Source organism: Grammomys surdaster, unplaced genomic scaffold, assembly GCF_004785775.1.
Source record: "Grammomys surdaster isolate TR1022 unplaced genomic scaffold, NIH_TR_1.0 143, whole genome shotgun sequence".
In the NCBI taxonomy this organism is placed as follows: Eukaryota; Metazoa; Chordata; class Mammalia; order Rodentia; family Muridae; genus Grammomys; species Grammomys surdaster.
Window position 1 is genome coordinate 3,401,752 of NW_021604601.1, and position 20,773 is coordinate 3,422,524.

At 44.6% G+C, this 20,773-nt stretch overlaps 1 protein-coding gene across 1 annotated transcript in view; it reads left to right on the forward strand.

Moving 5' to 3' along the window:
* Mthfd1l (methylenetetrahydrofolate dehydrogenase (NADP+ dependent) 1 like) overlaps positions 1-20,773 on the forward strand; it is a 179,831-nt gene that overhangs the window by 14,523 nt on the left and 144,535 nt on the right. Inside the window, exons 6-8 of the mRNA XM_028764348.1 lie at positions 632-732; positions 3,253-3,389; positions 17,530-17,641. Coding sequence (XP_028620181.1) covers positions 632-732; positions 3,253-3,389; positions 17,530-17,641 — 350 coding nt within the window. The remainder of the gene's footprint in view (positions 1-631; positions 733-3,252; positions 3,390-17,529; positions 17,642-20,773) is intronic.

The window sequence follows — 20,773 nt, forward strand, 5'->3', positions numbered from 1 at the left end:
ATCCAGTGGGAGGGTGTGCGCATAGGTAGGCACTTGAGTTCTCGGGGTATAGATGTATATGGATGGATAAGTTGGACGGTTGGATGAATGATAAAACCTCCCGTTCTATAGCAGAGCAATCATAAAGGAAGAAGATATGGTAGTGAACCAGGAAGCCCCAAGGTATGAGGATATAGTTTCAGACATTTTATACAAGGAGGAAATCATAGAAACCTCCTGAGTGTCTTCATTTGTTACTACAGAACGAAGTAGACAACATCATCTTGTAAGTTCTCTGTTCTTGACTTGAGTGGAGCAAAGCCCACAGAAGCCACTGTATAGCCAGTGTGTGGTTTCCTGATGTTCTCCCTTCATTTCCCAAGGCAATAAATACTGAAGTCATGTGGAAGTTGACCTGCGAGTCTCTGGATTGATAGACTCAATCCTGAGGTTTGAAACTGGACAGCTGATTGCAGGGACAGTTGCAGCCATTGAAGGTCTCTGGGACGTGGAGCCCTGTGCGGCCTTGTGCTGGGTCCTAGGGAGTTTCCTGCATCCTTCCGTTTCCTGCTCCCTCTTCAGTTATGACTTGCTCCTGAATGTCATCCCTGGATGATTTGTGACTCACCTGTTCTTTTCCGTTGGAATTCAGGGTGACCGATATCAATCTGGGGAAGCTGGTACGAGGCGACGCTCCAGAGTGCTTTGTCTCACCCTTGGCCAGAGCTGCGGTAGAACTTGTTGAGAAATCGGGTATGCAACGGTCAATTCTGCTTATTGAGGTTTTGGCTTTGTTTTGGTTTTCTTTTTTTTTTTTTTTTTTAAATATTTATTTATTTATTTTATTGACGAGTACACTGTAGCTGTCTTCGGACACACCAGAAGAGGGCATCCAATCTCATTACAGATGGTTGTGAGCCACCATGTGGTTGCTGGGATTTGAACTCAGGACCTCTGGAAGAGCAGTCAGTGCTCTTAACCGCTGAGCCATCTCTCCAGCCCTGTTTTGGTTTTCAATAAGGACTTGTTGCTGGAAAATTCTAAACGAAACATAGAAGAGAAATGCTATTTTCTACTTCCTGCTATTTAAGTAATTTTTTTAAAATAATAACTTGCTTCTGGAAAATTCTTTTTTTTTTTTTTTTTTTTTGGCTTTTTCGAGACAGGGTTTCTCTGTGTAGCCCTGGCTGTCCTGGAACTCAGTCTGTAGACCAGGCTAGCCTCGAACTCTTGAACTCAGAAATCCGCCTGCCTCTGCCTCCCAAGTGCTGGGATTAAAGGCGTGCACCACCACCCCCCCGGCTTCTGGAAAATTCCAATTGATGTCTTAGAGTGCTATCTAATGCTGGCTTTATTTCTCACCATTTTTAATTTGGATGTAAATAGGCTAACTGAAAGCATTTTCTAGTAAGATTGCATATAAAAGAGATGGCTACAAACAATTTTAAGACATTGGTTTCTCTCAAGAAACAGTCAAAATAACCACAGTGAAAAAGTCTGGTTTAGCGTGTCTGTTACTAGAGATGCGGGTGAGTCTCACAGTTTGAACTGACTTGATGGAGCAGGTGGATTTTGCATGGAAAGATTCCACGTGAGACTTATTAACGAGTGGGTCTGTTTCGGTAGCCAGCGCTATTTAATTTCTTACACGCTTTTCTTGACCTCACATTCCTGTGCCAGGAAAATAGACACAAACAATTTGCCTCTTTTGATTACTGAATTTAACTAATAATTACTGTGTGTTCTGGCTGGTTTTGTGTGTCAACTTGACACAAGTTAGAGTCATCAGAGACGAAGAAGCCTCAGTTGAGAAAATGCCTCTATGAGATCCAGCTGTAAGGCACTTATTAATTAGTAGTCAATGGGGGAGGACCACGTTCATGATGGACGCTGCCATCCCTGGGCTGGTGGTCCTGGGTTCAGTAAAAAAGCAGGCTTAGCAAAACTATAGGAAGCAAGCCAGTAAGCAGCACCCCCTCCATGCCCTCTGCATCAGCTCCTGCCTCTAGGTCCCAGCCCTGCTTCAGTTCCTGTCCTGACTTCTGCCAATGGTGAGCTATGATCTGAAAGTGTAAATCAAATAAACCCTTTCCTTCCTAACTTGCTTTTTGGTCATGATGTTTTGTCACAGCAATCGAAATCCTAACTAAGACACTGTGAGATAGATTATGTATTTAGCAGCTTAGCTAAGACACTGTAAGATAGCTCGTGTATTTAACAACTTAACTAAGGCACTGTGAGATAGCACAAGTATTTAGCAGTTTAACTAAGACACTGTGAGATAGTTCATATATTTTATGGCTTCCTAACATGAGAACACAGAAGTTCAACTTTTCTTGACCCTAATTTTCAGAGAAAAGAAGCAGATGCCCCTCCCCTAGCCTCAAACATTGAACAGTCAAAATTCCAAAGATATTTGGTGAAGTTCTGTTAAGAAGTGACCTTTCAAGATGTACCTTTTTAGTCAGCAGCCACTAAGATAAGGTCTGTGAGATGGTTCGATGTGTCCTGTCCTGCAGGTCTTTCCAGAAACTCCTAGAGGCAGATGACAGCTGGTGCTATATTTGTAAGGAACTGTAGAAATAGAGAAAGCCATAAGACTCAGAAATGAAGGGTGCGAGAGGACAGTCTGGCTAGTTACAGCCTTCTTCCCACATGCGCGGTCAGCACGCTGTGCTGTTGAGACAGCCTAGCTCTGTATGTTGATTTTTCCCCACCTACTTTCACTAATTTTTCATGCTTATTCTATTTTGTTCAAATCAACCTCTTACTCTGTTCCAATTCCTCTCAGACCCTCCACATCTTCGATCTTCCTTCCAATTTCATGTTCTTTAAGAAAAGAAAACCTGAGTACAATCAGTGTTAACCCAAATGCACACAGGCTGTCCACTGTAGCATCGGCAGCCTACCAGGGTCCCCACTCCTTGAGAAAACAGACTTTCTTTATCCTGGTAGCTATCAACTGCCTGTGGCCTCTTAACTAAAAGGAGGGCTTTTTGAGACCCCATCCATGCTGGAAGGTTGAGTAGAGTGGCCCTGTGCTGGCAACCACAGCTCTTAAGAGCTCCTGGGTGAAGTCACCTGTCACCTCCAGAAGAAGCACTGTTTTGCAGCAATCCTCCCTGACCTCTCTTTCTTATCATAATCCCACTCTCTCTTCTGAGGTGTTCGACAGGAAAAGCCACTGAGAAGATGTTCTTTCAGTTAAAGCTACCTGGGAGGAAGTTTTTGGTGGTGTGAATTTTAATATCGACTTTTTTCTTTGGTTGGTAGGGATCACCTTGGATGGAAAGAAGGTCTTAGTCCTAGGGGCTCACGGGCCCTTGGAAGGCGCCCTGCAATGTCTTTTCCAGAGAAAAGGATCCATGACAATGAGTTCCACGTGGGCAACGCCTCAGCTTCAAGACAAGGTAGGTCTCCACAACCTTGAAATCCTATATTAGAGCAGAGGAAAGGCTGGGGATATGTAAAGTGAGCACTGAACAGGAAGTTAGAGGTAAGATACCGGTAGGTCTTGAAGGAGGAAGATGGTAAAAAGCAAAGCCTGTTATGGTGGCTCATTTCTGCAGCCCTAGCATTTGGAAACCTGAGACAGTACTTCAAGACCAGCCTGGACTACAAATGAGACATTTTCTTAAACATAAAACAAAGTAACAAGGATCAGTTATTAATGTGGTAGAAAAGAAATGTCTTAGAAGATGTTCTTTCAGTTAAAGCTATCTGGGAGGAAGTTTTCTGTGGCGTGAATTGTAATAATTAAATTTTCATTGGTTAGTCCTGATCACCAAGGGATTTTTAAGAAAGCTCAAAGTTGGCTCTTGGAAAAGATAGAAGATAGACACACAGCTAGCCAACACAAGACACAAAGGACACCAACTGTAATAAGAAAGAAAAGACCCAGCTACTGTTCATGTCTCATTTCTGTTGCTGAAACAAATACCCTGAAAAAAAGCAACCTACGGGAAGAGAGAGTTTGCTCAACTTACAGTTCAGGTTGCAGTCCATTACCATAGGGAAGTTGAGGCAGGGGCATAACACTTGATATGCACAGTCAAGAGCAGAAAGAATAAATGTTTGGATCCTTGCTTGCTAGCTTTCTCTTCTTACACTGTTCTGGACTCCCTTCTTCCCCTCTGCCTAGGGAATGGTGCCACCTGTGATGGGCTGGGTCTTCATACACTAAGATGACATTAAAAGACAGCAAAAGGTGGTCACAAATTAGGGACAGTTACAAGCAAACATTTAGTTAGTGGTTGCTGTCTCGTAAAAGGCTTAGAAATCAATAAGACATTAACAATCTATAGAAAAACAGCAGATGGTCGTTTATAGGCATGTGATGAGAGCTGCCTAGCTCCTTAGGATTTATGCTAACCAGCCATGCTAGCAATAAGTAGTGACAAGTATTGATACTGACAAAATTGTGCAAACACAAGAGCTGACATATTGCCTTAAAGACTTGAAAGTGAAATAAGCTTTTCAAAAAGTCCTTTAATAGAGTTTAAGGTACTTTTTTGGACCCTGATGTTTGCCTGTCTGAAAATGTTATAGACAAATTCTTGGACATACAAACAAGAAGCCATAGTCAAGGATATGAAGAGATAGCTTAGTAGTTACCGTAGTGTGCACATGGCCCTAGAGCAACATGCTTACTATACAAAATAGGAAATCTGAAAGCGTCTATTTGGGCAAGATGGGAAAGGAGAGAATCCAAGGGAGCGTCTTTTCTTTTACTTTTAATGATAAAATTATTCTTGTGTCATTTTTTCTGCATCAGCTCCAAGTTTGGAGAGATGGCTCAGTGGATAGGACCGAATGTTGAGCGTACATGAGGGGATAAGTTCCAAACTTCAGGACCCACTTAAAAGTCTGAGCATCTTCCTGTGCACCCATCACCCCAGTGCTATGGTGGCAGAAACAAGAGGGTCCTGCAGCTGCCAGCCTAGCTGCAACTTCATAGAGAGACCCTATCTAAAGGGTTAAGGAGGAGAGTGATGGAGCGGGACAGCTATCCAGTGTTCCCCTCTAGCTCCAAGTGTGTATAACTGTGTGCTTGAGCACACACACACACACATACACACACACAAACACACCATATGCATACACACACCACTCACCGTAGAGTACCAGAGAAAGGAATGGGCTAATAGCTCCATGGGAATTTCCGTAGACTTTGACATGACGCTGAGAATGGAGGAAGGAGTGAAAACGGTTCACCCTTCAGCTTTGGAGGAAGAACTGGATGAGGTGTTTTCCTTCCCCCTCAGAGGACTTCTCCCTTCCTCTTGCTCTCCGTGTCCATCTCTGCTCCTCCCAGAATCAGTCAGATACCCACCCAGTGGGGTCATTGCTGAGCATCCTTCCCGAGTTGCCACAGGAGACAGTCAAGTCGATGGACAGCACTTAGCAGACTACCTGGCTTGTAGTCAGGGCTCAGAGGGTTGGTAATCTATCTTTCAATTCCCTGTCTTCTTTCCCGTCTCCTTCCTTGACTTAAAGAGTTCCGTGTGTAGTACGTTTAATATTTAATGTTTATGTTTTTTACTTGTACACACTGAAACAAAATGCTAAGTGTTTTTGCGTAAGTTTATCTATGTCTGGGTTGAGTGAACATTAATGAAATAATATCTATTATAAAAGAGAATAAGGGAGAGATGTAGCTCAGTTGGTAGAGGGCTAGCCTTAGCGTTCACAAAGCCCTGGATTCAGTCCCCAGCATGGCATGCCTGGTGGTGCTTGCCTGCTTGCAATTCTGATGCTCTGGAGGTCAGGACAGGAAGGTCAGACATTCGAGATCAGCTAGAGAACCTATCTCAAATTAAAGAAAACAAGCACTGCTATTCTTTTTGTTGTTGTTGTTGTTGTTTTCGAGACAGGGTTTCTCTGTGTAGCCCTGGCTGTCCTGGAACTCACTCTGTAGACCAGGCTAGCCTCGAACTCTCGAACTCAGAAATCCGCCTGCCTCTGCCTCCCAAGTGCTGGGATTAAAGGCATGTGCCACCACCGCCCGGCTAAGCACTGCTATTCTTGATACTCATAAATGACTGTTTTAGAGTATCAAATTGGAATAAAAAGGTAGCAAACCATCAACCCTTAATCTGTTGGTGATTGTCAGTTTAGCCAAGCTGGTTTCCTGGCTGAGTCTCACATCTGAACATTTAGGGTAGCAGTTGGCTGCCTGCAATTAGAAAGGGATGAATAAGGAACTTGGTAAGGTGCTGTGGCCATGGTAAGGCAAACTGTAACCCCAGTACTCAGGAGGCTGAGTCAGGGAGACTGGTTCAAAGTTAGCCTTGGTTACATATATGAGTTTGGAGGACTTGTTTATTTATACATTTTAATTGAGATTTTAACATTATTAGAGCATATATATTCAGAGAGGAAGCATGTGTTTCTTTTTATTTATTTATTTTTTTGAGTCTTTCGCCTGAGTGTATGTCTGTGCACTACATGCCTGCAGAGGCCAGAAAAGGGTGTTGGATCCTCTAGGACTGGAGTTACCGAGAGTTGTGAATCTCCGTGTGGGTGCTGGAACTCTTGAACACGAGACCCTTGGAAAAGCAGCCAGCACTCTTAACTGCTGAGCCTTCCTTCCAGATCAGAGCATTTGGGTTCTGTTCTGTTTTGTTTTAAGAATTATTTCTTTATTTTATGTATGTGAGTACACCATAGCATCTTCAGACACAGCAGAATAGGGCATCAGATCCCATTACAGATGATTGTGAGCCACCATGCAGTTGCTGGGAATTGAACTCAGGACCTCTGGAAGAACAATCAGTGCTCGTAACTGCTGAGCCATCTCTCCAGCCCCAAATTTGTTTCTTTATCTTAAGAAATTGATTTAAAATCAGACACGGCCCTAGGTTTTGGCCTGTTTTCTTAATCTGGACATTCAGTCTGTGTTATCCTCGTATCTTTCCACATCTGAGACACTTAATAGAGCTTTTCATTTTAAAAAAAGAGCAGTGAGTGATCCCATCAAATACAACAGCTACAGCAGAGTCTTGACCAACAGTTCTAGGTCACCATGTCAGTTACCAGGATCAGTGGGGCCTGACAGTATTCAGTGGGAAACACAACAAGCTATCCATGACTTAGAGACAGCACCGTCCTGAGTAGCTCAGTGAACTCCTCCTGAGCCTCCTGTGCTTTCCTTTTGCACCCCGCCCAAGGCGACTTATCTCTGCCTGGCATAGCTTCATACTTTGAGCCTACCCACCTGTTTGTCCATCAGTGGCTCTGCTGGGCAATGTGATAGCTAGCCATTGCTTTAGTTGATAAGGACCCCAAGATGCAAGAGTGGTAAAGTTGGTAATTTTGGATGTGGCAGAGAAGCCAAAACAGAAACTCTAAACAGCTTCCTTTGTGTGAAAAAGTGCAAGTTATGCGTGTGCCTGTATACCATGAGTGGTATAAATGGAATTAGTATAATTTGGCTTCTGGCACCTGCCAGGGATCTTAGACTATATTCCTGTCCCAGAATAATTAGACTATATTCCTGTCCCAGAATAATGGCGGCTGCTGAAAGACATCTAAAAATACAAATTACTTGTACTAAGGAAAAGGGAGTAAGGGGTAGGTTAGAGGGCCCTACTTGGAGGGCAGGGGTCTCCACCCACAGCTGGAACGGTGGCTTGGTGGGTGGATCTATGCTCTCTGCTTTTAAGACAGTAATGTACTCTTGGACACAAGTGAAAGAAATCTGTGTATTTTTTAGTAGTCGCCACACGGGGGCAGCCTACTCAAGAAAATTCAAGAACAATTAGTTGGCTTGCCTCACCCTGCCCCTCCCTCTCACGTAGACTCAAACTTTATGCTTGCCTAGTTTGGCTGTCACTGAGTTACAGCCCCTATTTTGCACACTAAGCCCTAGAATTTCTGGTTTGGAAGTAGTTGTGGAAGAGGAAAATAAGTCTTGCCCTGTGCTGGCCAGCTGCGGCAGCTAGAGAAGATGCCTTCACCACAGTTCAATGTTTTCACAGCTGTCTGGAGACCTTGGCTGGTTGTATCTGTACTTTTGAAAAACAAAGACAATTTTTTAAAGTATTTTTTTTATTATGAAAGCAAATCACCTAGACGCTTCTGCCAAGGGAAGCCCATCCGGACTCTGAGGAGGATTCCACAGCAATGGTTTTTGTGGAGAACCTGGAGACGGTGAACATTCCTGATTCCACTTATCTGAGAAGCTTCTGTTTAATAATTGCTATGCATTTCCCGCCTTATTCCTTCACGTTATGTCAGAATCGTCGTGAATACGAAACACTTGATTTTAGCCTAGAGGCTGGGAAGTGAACCATCACACATTTGTGACTTTCACTCTTTTGCATGTGTGTTGATGTGTGCGTGTATATGGATAGATGTGCCAGTGTGTGTGCAGACTAGGGTACAACCTTAGGTATTATCCTTACAGGCCTTCTGCCCTAGGAGATGGGGTCTGTCACTGGCCTGGAGTTCACCAAATAATCTGTGCTGGCTGACCATTGAGCTCCGGGGTCTATCTGTCTTCACCTCTTCGGTGTGGGATTACATATCACTTTGCCAGACTTAGTACTCAAATGTATGAGCCTACAGGAGCCATTCTCATTCAAACCACCACAGAGGCCGTCAATAGAGCTAAGCAGAAGCCAGCACCGAGCTCTTGAACCTGAAAAGCTAGAAACGAACTCAACCTATCTCCAACTTCCAGCATTTCGTTCCCATAACAGCGTATGAACTGATATGCACACTGATTGTGCCTAAAGTCTCCAGGGAGTGTGAGCAGGAAGAACTGAGGTCTGACATCATGGTGCCCTACAGAGAACGGAATGGACCTGCATTCAGTGGGCGTATCCTTATGCCACTGGAGAATGTCACTGAAAGATAATGCCATGCATCTGGTCCACATTTTCAGGTGCACTGAGCATTCCATAGATAACCCTCAATGGAGGGGGGCGGGTAGCTGAATGTTGTCCACATTCCTCATGTGCTAATGAGTGTAGACCCAAGACTTGGCCATTTGCATATGAGTAGGACTGAGAAACTCCCTTCACCCCCACCCCACCTTTTCTCACTTTTCTTCACATAAGTGTATCTTCCCAGGCCCCTTGGCAGCAGAGTGATGGATATCAAACAGACAACCCATCTGTGTTTGCATGTGTATTGCTGTATGTAATCATATTGTTGGGGGTTTGCCTTGACTAGTCCCCCCTTTCCCACTGAGGGTTTCTCCTTGGTCCCCAACCTCATCTGGAGCAAGAGATGCTTCGGTCTGGGGTGCTTATGTGTCAAGTGGAACCCCGTCCTTGGAAGAGGGAAATTTGTTGGGCATTGCAGAGCTCTGGTCCCTTGAGAGTCACACTGGAGTCGTGGTTAGAGCATAGCTGGAAGTTGCAACTGGAATAACCTCCAGCTGGGTTGAGGCCACTGGATCCCAGCTGCATGCGGAAGAAATGCTTCAGAAATCAGAGATGGGTTTGAATTCATCTTTCTCTGAGAGTCTCCTTTCCCCTCATTTCACAGAGGCACTTAAAAAACAAACAAACAAACAGTATTTAGAGAAGAAAGGAAAACGTGAGTCTTTCACATTTGAAGACTCAAACTCTTATGTCTGAGATTTCGGAGGCAAACTACATTATCAAGTACCTTAAATTTAGCGTGCAGTATGCCTAATTGGAGTGCTTATAAGTGAATGGAAATTTCTAAATGTATTGTGTCGTGTGTGTGTGTGTGTGTGTGTGTGTGTGTGTGTGAGATGGGAGGGATAGTTAGAGCTGGGACCTCCCAGCCTTTCAAGTAGACTGGGTCACCGAATTATACAGACTGTTTTTTTTACATGTAGGGCAACACTATAAATGAATACAATCAGTATGCCAGTCACCTTTAGTTGAGTGGCTGTTCTCACTTTAGTTGAGTGGCTGGTCACAGCCATGCACTGTCCTTTGCCTGGATTGTCTTCAGTGATTTCAAGGCTCACACCCTTTTGGGCAACACTAGCCTGCCCACCATGCGGGAACTGAGACTCAGAAGAGACTTCTCCAGGTCGTTTACAGTTAAGAATAGATGCGTGGGGCTGGCAGAATGGCTCAACAGGCTAAGAGCCTGAGGACCTAGGTTCAGTTCCCCTCACCCACACTCTCTTCTGGCCTCCACAGATACCTGCATGCATGTGGTGTTCGTGAACTCATGCAAGCACACATACAGACTCATAAATTAATAAATCTTTTGGGGAAGAGAGAAGCTACCATATATGCCTCCTCTGCGCATGTAGCATTTATTCCAGATGTTCCTGTGAGTTCAATCTCGAGACCCAAAACACTGTCCAACTCAGCTACCAGGGCCTTGGGTTGAGCTTACCATTTTATCATTTCTGCTCTTTGGGGTGGGGGGAGGAGAACAAGGATAGAGGTTGAGACAGGATTTCTCTATGTAGCCTTGGCTGTCCTAGAACTTGTTTTGTAGACCAGGCTGGCCTCAAATTCACAGAGATCCACCTGTCTCTACCTCCCAAGTGCTGGGATTAAAGGTATATGTCGCCACACCCAACAACCCTCGTTACTCTTTGTGATTCCCCAGAGCCAACCTTGTAGGATACGAAGTCTGAAGAAGCCTGCATGTAACTCCCTCCCACAGGCTCTGGACTTGCCAGAGCCTCCAGTCTCCCTGTTAAGAATCAGTGGTATGTACTCTCTGAAGCGGTAGCGATGGCACCTAGTCAGGGGTGCTGGTGTGGTGCCTGTGATGTGCAGAACGGTCACCATACAACCTCATGCTAAGTGAACTCCCAATTTCTCAGGAGCGTGTCTTCTGGTGAACCCCTGGGATAGTGGCCACTAAACTATCTTTAACAAAGTGCATTCAGATGTTGGCCTCCATACCTTTCACCGTGCCTTCTGCCCAATCATGTGACTTGTCAACACCAAAGAAGGAGCTGATTGGATTTTTTTTTTTTAAGCCTACAATGTACCATCAGCCTGTGTTGAGAAAGGTATTCATGAGCATATTGAAGTGAGTAAGCATAGGTCAAGTGGAACGGTGTAAATTAGCAGATTGATCAGCCTCAGCTGGTTCAGAATGTAAACCGAGACTCTGAAATGTAGGAGGGGTTGCCATAGCGATCCGATGATGAATTTGTGGAGGACACGTAACGAAACCAGGACCCGTCTCTACTTTATAGACACCCCCACTCAAATACTCTCCCTGAATCCTATAGGTAAGTTATTCTGACTTCAGTCTTGGTGGGTGGTGCCACAGATGCTCGAACACAGAATGCATTCTTCTCAGATGTAGTCTTAGAAATGATGGTGTGATAGCTCGCTGGCTTCGGAAGGCAGTTTAACTAATCAGGAGTGGGATTGTGTTGCTCGCGTTGTCTCCTTCTCTGTGGGAAACCTGGGTGGGGGGCCGGGATGTTTTCTCCTGGCTGTGGTTTTGGTTCAGCTTTCAGACAGACAGACAGCCTGTGTCACTCTGCAGCCACCTGTGGCCAGCCTCAGTCGTACCCTGTGTCATCAGAATCCACTGTAGAAGTGAGGTATCCACAGCCCGGCAGGGTCTATGTATCAGTGCTGCTGGGCAGGGTCCATGCATCAGTCCTGCTGGGCAGGGTCCATGCATCAGTCCTGCTGGGCTCTGGGCCTGTGTTCTGCAGAAAACAGGCTGGGGGTGTCACCTCCAGCCCACGGGCACATGCTTTGTATTTCCCGTCTCCAGTGGGAATGGTTTCTGAGGACAAGATGGGAACTCTTGTACATAATCTGACACACACGCACCATCTGTGTGTACGGAGAGTCCATTTCCTAGTCTTTTCTGTATGCTCATACGTCATGGGGCCTGCATCCTGACCATCTCTGGTAAGCAGAGTCTAGGCCCAAGTCCTGGTGATGGGACTTCACCTGCCCTGAGTCTGGCTTCCTCCCCTCTCAGGGGAAGCAGCTAAGGCCCAGAGAGTTCCTCCAGGAGCACAGATGCAGAAATCTGATCTGCAGATGTGCAGTGGGCGGCTGGGAATTGGAGAGCGTAACCACAGAGCCTCATTCCCCACAGTCCCAGCCGTGTACCTGAACTCCAGCCTGTTGTGTGCACGAAGACTGTGTGGTCCACATGAAGGTGCATCTGAGGCCCACTCTGCTCTGAAGAGCCTTTACCACAACACATTCTCTCCCTCTCCCTCTCCCTCCCCTTCTCCCTCCTCCTCTCTTCTTCTTCCGTCTCCCCTTCCTCCTCTCCCCTTCTCCATTTTCCCCTCCCTCTCTTCTCCTTTTCCTCAACCTCTCCTTCCCTTTCTCCCTCTCTTCACCCATTTCCTCCCCTCCCTCTCCTTTCTCTTTCTCCCCCTCTCTTCTTCTCTCCCTTCCCCTTTCTCCCTCCCTCCCTCTCTTCCCCTTTTCCCTCTTCCTCTCTCTCTCCCCCTTTCCCTTTTCCTTCCTTCCCCTCCCTCCTTCTCCCTCTCCCCCTCCCTCTTCCTCTCTCTCCCTCTCTCCTTTTTTTACCTCTCCATCCTCCCTCTCTACCTTTTCCCCCTTGTTCCCCCTCCCCCTCTCCCCCTCTCAGTCTCTCTCTTTCCCTACCTCTCACTTCTCTTTCTACTCCCCTTTCCCTTTTCAGCATGACTTTTTTTTCTCAAGAGTTGAAGAAAATAATCATTTTTATGATCTCTGAAAGCATATCTATTACTGAATTTGTGGCTGTTTTCTTTCTTTGTTTTAATCATCTCACTTGATTTAGAGTGGTGGTGGTGGTGGTGGTGGTGTGCCTGTTCATGTGTGTGTTTAGATATGTTCTCATGTTTCCAAGGCTGGCCCTAAACTTGCTATATAGCAGCAGTTCTCAACCTGTGGGTCACGACCCCTTTGAGGTTCAAATGACCCTTTCACAGGGGTCACCTAAGACCACCTGCATATCAGATATTTATGATTCATAACAGTAAAATTACAGTTATGAGTAGCAACAAAACTAAGTTTACAGTTGGGGGTCACCGCAACATGAGGAGCTGTATTAAGGGGTCACAGCATTGAAAGGTTGAGAAGCACAGCTCTATAGCTAAGGGTGACCGTAAGCTTCTGATCCTCCTGCCTTTACACCCCAAGTTTAGGGTTAGACATGTATGCTATCATACCTGATTTTATGGAACCTGGGTTCCCCGTATGCAAGACAGGGAACTGACCTACATCCTCAGCCAAATCAAGGCAGAGCAATTGTCTTTTCTAGCATTTTTGGACGTAACTGAATAGCTTAGATATGTAATAGAATTATGAAGTAAGAGTTGAATTTGGGAGCGCTTAGGAAAAGGAGGGTCGTTTATTATCCTCCGGGAGATGTTGCTAGATATGTCATAATTCCCCGTTGTCCGTTTGGCTCACAGTCATTCTGCTTTATGCAATACGTCTTAAGATTTTAAAAGCCAATAATATGTTTTACTGATCACAAGAGAGAGGAGACAACAGAAATACACTCAGTTCCTGAAAGGAAGAGAATTCTTCCACAGTGAGATCACTGGGTGGGCACAGAGAGGGACAGCTAGCTTCGGCTCAGTCTCCGTTCTCTGTCTTGCTGAAGCCTGACGTCTAAATGGACCCTCTTGCACAATGACCCCCGACATCTGAATGAAACCCTCTTGCACGCTGAGCCCCTGATATCTGAATGGAACCTCTTGCACACTGAGCCCCTGACGTCTGAATGGAACCCTCTTACACACTGACACTTTAAGTCGTTACAGCTTGCTTCAGGTTCTCCATTTTACTATTGCAGGAAAACATGGCCGCTGAGTCACTGACATGGGGCATAGCCTTATGGTGTTTGCTCAGCCGGTTTCAGATGAGATCAGGCACATTCAGGGTGGGATGGCGCTGGACTCAGCTAATTTCAGATGTTAGACATTCTAAGTTTTAAATTTTTATGAATAGACAAGGACTCTACTAATGTGTAGCCTGTAAGTGAGAAGCGTGTGCCAGGGGTGGTTGCCATGGTGAAATTACCCATCAGTTCCTAGTTGCCAGGAATGTATTTTTGGCTTCTAGTCCATATGACTACTAAGGATGGTGCATACCTCAACCTTGCTCCTTTCCCTTACCCTGCAAAGCCACACCCCTTCTCCTAACTCCATCCTGTGCCACACCCTCTACATTTTCCCATCCTTAGCTTCTCTCTTACTAATTACCACCAGCGACCCCCCACCCCCAAGATGAGCTTGAGAATCTTACTCCGCCTTCTAGTTCTACCTTTGCTCTATGTGGGAGTGGGCCCCACGTTTCCCACAGCTCCGTGTCCAGTCTCAGTCCCCTAGGATGTCTCAGTATCATGTGATCCCCTCCCCTCCTTCTGCCCTTCCTAATCCCACCTCCTGAGAAATCTTCCTGACACAAATCTCCTACAGCATAGACCTGTCTGACCAGTTTCTGTTACGTTTTTAGACTTATGTTTACTACGCAACAATGAAACATTTTAGAATTGTACCTTAGGTGGAAAAGAAGTGTGTTTCAAGACTTTGAAATCCCTGGCTTGTTGCTCTTTGAGATTAGGGAACAATAAATGAGTATTCGTTGAAGTTTCAAAATTGTTATTTTAAAGCGTGAGAGTTGGTGTGTGTGACAGTTGGTGGCTGCCACAGGTGCTGACGGGACACCAATGTTTAGCCACACATTAAATAGTGGTAGATCTTACAGTCTAAATGTCAGGGGGAAAGAAGTCGCTATTGAACGCCTGTTGTTTCCTCCTATCTTAGTGGTCTGCCCTACAGAATTCTCCCTAGCCTGAAGACCCCAGCCCTGACATGTACACTCAGGGACAGGATTCTTATCTTCACATCCCCAGCTACCTTAAAAAATGAAATGAGAGGGGCTTTTTAATAAAGAATCCTAAATTTCATTTACTCACACTATTAGTATGATTTCAAATGTATATCTTCGCTGGGGAAAGCAATTATCTTTTAAATAGCGTTCTTCATTTGAACATCATATTCTTAACTGCGCTGGTTACAGTCAAGAGATGTGGAAGCAAGTTTCATAATGCTCAGGTGCTAAAAAGCACAGTTCGCCTTTTAAAAAAAAATACTTTAAACTTAAAGAATTATACTTCTATTTACTTATTACTTATTGGTGGCGCCATGGTAGGGGATTGGGTGGGGGGAGGAAGAAATGGCACACATGTCCCAGCATGCATGTGGAGGTGAGAAAACAACTCGCAGGAGTCAGTTCTCTCTGAACACCATGTGGGCACTAGGGATTGAACGCAGACCTTGAACTTAGATCTTCAGGCTTGGTGGCAGGGGCAGTTACCCACTGAACCATCTTGTCAGCCCATCATCTGTTTGGGGCTTTTGTTGTTGTTTGGGTTTGGGGTTTTTTGGGTTGTTTTGTTTTGTTGCAGGGAAGGTTCAGGGAGAGGGTGGTTTGTTTAGCTTAGTTTTAGTTCCCACTTGAATCTCTCAAACCCAAGACCCACATTTGTTCCCTTTCAAAATACATAGCTAGAAAGAACTAAGTTGTTCCCTCTAGCCCAATGATGGGGCTGTGCTTGCTATAGACCCGTCTTTAAGTGCATTGCATCTGCTAAATAGAAAAGACCAAACCCTCATGGAACCTTCCAGATCACATCTGCGTTCTTCCCTCCATATTTGATGCTGCTCCCCACAGGGATGACAGGAATAGTTTTCGTTTTCATGTTACCTAAACCACACGACACCCACATGCTCCACGTTGATGTCCATCTATCTGTGTCTTTCTATTGTTTTAACATTTGGTCCTCTGCCTGGGGAGTGGGTGGTTCCCTCTAAGCTACACTACTCCAGTCTCCACAGAGAAAGCAATATTTTGTTATGAGGTAAAGTTTCAAGCCAGGGCCTGGCCAGTGCCTTTCCCACGTGGGGAGAGGGAAGGAGGAGCAGCCAGGAAGACGATAATTCTCCTTGAGTTTGAGCTCATTAAAATCTTACCCCGTCCTCAGTGGATTATTTATTGATCTGAGCATCTAGCACTGTTTCTTTCCAGAAAGAATTAGCATCTATGCTGTGATCGTGACTAGGGGTGGGGGTGGCTTTTGTCCCTTCTGTGTGGGATTAACTGCCTCCCTGGTTGCTTATTAGCACAGCTGCTTTAGAGATGTATGTAGCTGAGGACCCAAAATAAGATTCTTTAGATTTATAGGTAATGAAGAGAATGGGTTATATCAAAGACACCACGTGTGGGAACCATAGAGTTCTTAGGGGGCTGGTATGAAGCCACGGTCCCTGGCTTTTCCCAAAATGAACACTTTACTGTTCTTCTATACATCCTTTCAATAGGTGTTTTGACATATTCTGGTCTTGCGGTCTTCGTGCGGGAAAGCTTAGCAAAATGATATTTCTTATCTGCTGCTCTGAGCCAGCCTTAAACATTTTCGTTTCCTTGGAGGATCACTGTGGTTGAATTTATGACAGTCATCTTAGTATGTAAATGAGAAATGGCTTTTGGAAACAGATGTTTACAATCGTCTTTCCACCAGAACGCTTTTTCCCCTACACATAACATCACCGGCAAGTCTAGCTGCTTCTCAAATCTGTCTGCAGGGATTGTGTACAGCTTGAACCTGTCAGATGGCTGGGGATGCTGGCTCCACGGGTCTTGGTGCAGTTTAACTGTGTCGTGGCTGTGTAGCCTTGAGGAGTATGAATGGCTAGTTAGGCTATTGTCTCAGCAGAGATACCCCTTTCTTTTTAAGTTTCTGTCCTGTGAGCATGCGTGTGTGGTTGTGTGAGTCTGTGTGTACACGAGGTTGTGTTTCACGCTCATCTGAGTGTGAGTGAAGTCACAGGAAGCATTTGGAGGTCAGTGGCTCGGCTTTCACTTTGCTTGACACCGGATCTCTTTGATCTTTTGCCCGTGCATGCCCCAGTGTAGCTCACCCAAGTTCTGGAGAACTCTTCCTGTCTCCACCACCTCTCTCGCCATCGGTACATTGGGGTCACAGCCACACTATCAGGGCTGGTTATATGTGTTTGGGGGTTTGATCTTGGGTCCCCATGTTTGCACAACACGTTCTTTACTGACTGAGCTAAGCTCCCAATCTTCTTTTCTTCTGAACATGGATAATCCATAGAGGGTCAGTTCATTGAAATGACGCCTATAGATAGCATGTAGCATATACACATAGGTGGCTACTGTGAAGATATTTGTAAAGTTCCGTTTTCTTTGTAAGACATGTTAGTCATGTTCTACTGATGCTAAGATATGCTTGAGGGCTGGAGAGATGGCTCAATGGTTAAGAGCACTGACTGCTCTTCCAGAGGTCTTGAGTTCAATTCCCAGCAACCACATGGTGGCTCTCAACCATCTGTAATGGGATCTGATGCCCTCTTCTGGTGTGTCTAAAGACACCAACACTGACCTCACATACATAAAATAAATAAATCTTTTTTAAAAAAAGATATGCTTGAGTGGAATTGGTCCGTAATTTTAGTTCTTGTCCACAGTTTGGAATGAAGCTGAGGGTCTTTCATTAAAATTGTCTGTTACTTTGAAGTCATTGAACATCTGAAGTTGCTGGTGTGCCTTTATTCTATAGATGAATGTGTGTGGTTTTTTTCTCTTTTATTCCTTTTAGCTTCGAGAGGCAGACATTGTGGTCTTTGGCTCACCTAAGCCAGAAGAGATTCCTGCTGCTTGGATCCCATCAGGAGCCACCGTTCTCAATTGCTTCCATGACATCTTGTCAGGTAGATGTCTTCATCTTGGTGAGACAGGACAGTGACTAATGCAGGCCGGATGACGGTCACCTTGCTTCTTTGGGAGACCACATGTTGTTCTTGGGATGCTGGCTGGTGTAGGCGTAAGTGCGCAGAACAAGAGACAGGACTCTCTGTGTGCCTACCTTTGGGGCAGAGGTTCTCAACCTGTGGGTCACAACCCCTTTGAGAGTTGCATGATACTCTCAAATATCAGATATCCTGCATATCAGATTATGATTCATATCAGTAGCAAGGTTACATTTTTACAAAGTAGCAGTGAAAATAGTTTTATGGTTGGAGGATCGCATACAACAGGAAGAACTGTATTAAAGGGTTGTAGCATTAGAAATATTGAGAACCACTGCTTAGGAATGTTTTGATACCAGGTTCATATTATGAGCAGAGAGAAACCAAGATATCAGTGGAGGTGTCTACCCAAAATGTCTCTGCTGACCTCTGGTATCTGACAGACATGACAACTGTGACCTCAAGGGGCAATCTGGACTCAAATGATGTCCTTCGTACTCTAAAGCACAGTGGAGTCTTGTAGAGGATTCTTGGCAGCATCTCTGTGGGCAAGCCTTGGGGGATGTGGAGCTGCTGGGAGGACCAGAATGGAGATAAACTGTGTGTACTCAAGAGTTCTCCTCACAGAGACCCCTGAAACATCCTGGCTTTAACAGCACAGAGAGCAATGGAACAGGTGCAGCAGAGAGGCTGTCGTGAGTGCAGGAGCTGCTCAGTTTCTTCAAAACACACTCCTGTGGCTGGTGGGGGGTTGGGGGGGGCTTAGTGTGCAAGGGCACTTGCCACCAAGCCTGGTGACCTGAAAGCAATTCCCAGGCCCTACTTGTAGAAAAAACAATCAACATCATCAAGTTGACCTCTGACCTCCACACACACAAACCACAGCCATAGCATGAGAGCACACACACACACACACACACACACACACACACACACACAAATGTAATTTTTAAAAATTAAAATTAAAAGAATAAAATGCATGCTTTGTGGAGGCTGAGGGATATAGCTCCATGGTAGAGGGCTTGGCTGACAAGCGTGAAGCTCTCGTTCCCATCCCTTGTGCTTCAAAAACAAAAGCCCATAAAGTACACGTCATATTTTCTGTAGACGTATATACAGCTTTTATATATCCCCCTAAGAAAGCAGTCTCTATCCTATAAATAATGACTGAAGCAGATTGGGCTCAGATCCTAGTTAGATGAAGAACTTAGTTATACTACCTCTCCTTCTCAAAGATTTTATATTCTTTGCAAGATTATTTACCTGCTGGGTTTTTTTTGGCGTTTATATTGGGAACAGTTTGGGCACAGTTGTAGCTGGAGACAGAATCTACTTCAATATTCTTTTGGACTGTCTTTAAGCTCTGTTAAAAAATGATATATTTTGTGTAATGAAAACTCTTTATTAATGTTTCTTTTAGAGCTCTTGGTTTCTAAAGACATTACACCTTTCATCCTAGCACTCAGGAGACAGAGACAGGTGGATTCTCCAACTTCTAGGCAAGGGTGGTCTGCGTACCAAGCTAAAGGCCACCGGAGAGGTATATAGTGAGACTTTGTTTCAAACCAAACAAATGAAAGATTATAATAGTAATAGTAATAATAATAATAATAATAATAATAAACATTGAGTTTTTTTGGAGAGTTGGCTGAGATTAATTATAAAATTCTCGAAGAATAAATAAAAAATATTTTGTTTTTAGAAAAACATTAGGTTTCAACGTTTCAGTACTGAGAAAGGCATAAAAGACTAGAAGTCTTCGACATTGATTTCATTATCCTGTATGAAGACTAATTGCAGCTGATATCTTTTCAATTTGCCTGGTCCCTTTATAATAGCTTCCTTGTTGGTTTTGGAATGCCATGTGACCAAGACAGTGCCTGGCTCCATAGTGAACACTCAGTAGAGGCTGGGTGTTGACCATGAAAAAAAAGGTAAAGCCACACAAAACAAATGGGTTGATTGTTTGGAGTCATTTTTGTACAAGTCTACTTTTTTTTTTTTGGTTTTTTTGAGACAGGGTTTCTCTGTGTAGCCCTGGCTGTCGTGGAACTCACTCTGTAGACCAGGCTGGCCTCAAACTCAGAAATCCACCTATCTCTGCCTCCCAAGTGCTGGGATTAAAGGCTTGTGTCATTTTTAAAGAGAGAAGTTCTTTTGTTTGAACTCTAGGCCAGATTTGAATACACTGTGACCGGGTGAGGGTGAGGGTCTTTAATGAGGTTTTTCATCCTTATTGTTATCATTCCTGACACTCACCAACCAAGTCCCCACATAGGTAAGATCTGAGGGTTATGGTGTGGTAACTCTGCAGAGGCATCGATACCTCATTGATACCTACTCTCCCAGGAGAGATTTTCCTGATGGCTGATGCCTGTGAAGTTGTGCTCAGAAAATAATAGACCTGACCATCAGGTCTTTGATTCCACAGTCAAAAGAACTGAGTATGTGAAATTTAGTCACAGAAATTCTACATTCTTATTCTGTCTATAAAGTCAACTACTTTATTTACTACATAAAACTATCTTTAAAAGAAGAAATGCTGTGATCTTGAAGCACTTTGATTGCTAAAAAACAGACCTTGCCTTAAGTATAGCAATTTTGTATGCCATGTTGGAAGATACAGGAATCTGTGTATTGAATGGAACAGCATCTTTGGGTTTCAGTGAAGTCCGCAGAGTTTCCTCATGCTGGGAAAGTGGTGTCTAGGGTGGAGTGAGAAAAGTCGTGAGGGCTCAGGGCTCAGGGTGATAAACCAGGGGATCCAGAGGGATCCAGAGGGTTTTCCCTCCTGTGGCCCTGAAAGGAGAGAGTTTGATGTACTGGAAAGTATGAGCATGGCTCTGCAGTTATGTCACTCAAAGCAAAGACAATCATTTCATTGGTTGTGAGATTTTGTTATTTTGTTTTGAAGACAGAGTTTCATTGTTTAGCAGAGGCGGGCTTTGAACTCTCAATCCTCCTGAGGCTGATGTTATAAGGATGTACCACCAAACCAGACGTAGTTGTTTGGATCTTTCGTTAAGATTTATTTATTTTATTTTTCTTTTAATTGTGTGTGTGTGTGTGTGTGTGTGTGTGTGTGTGAGAGAG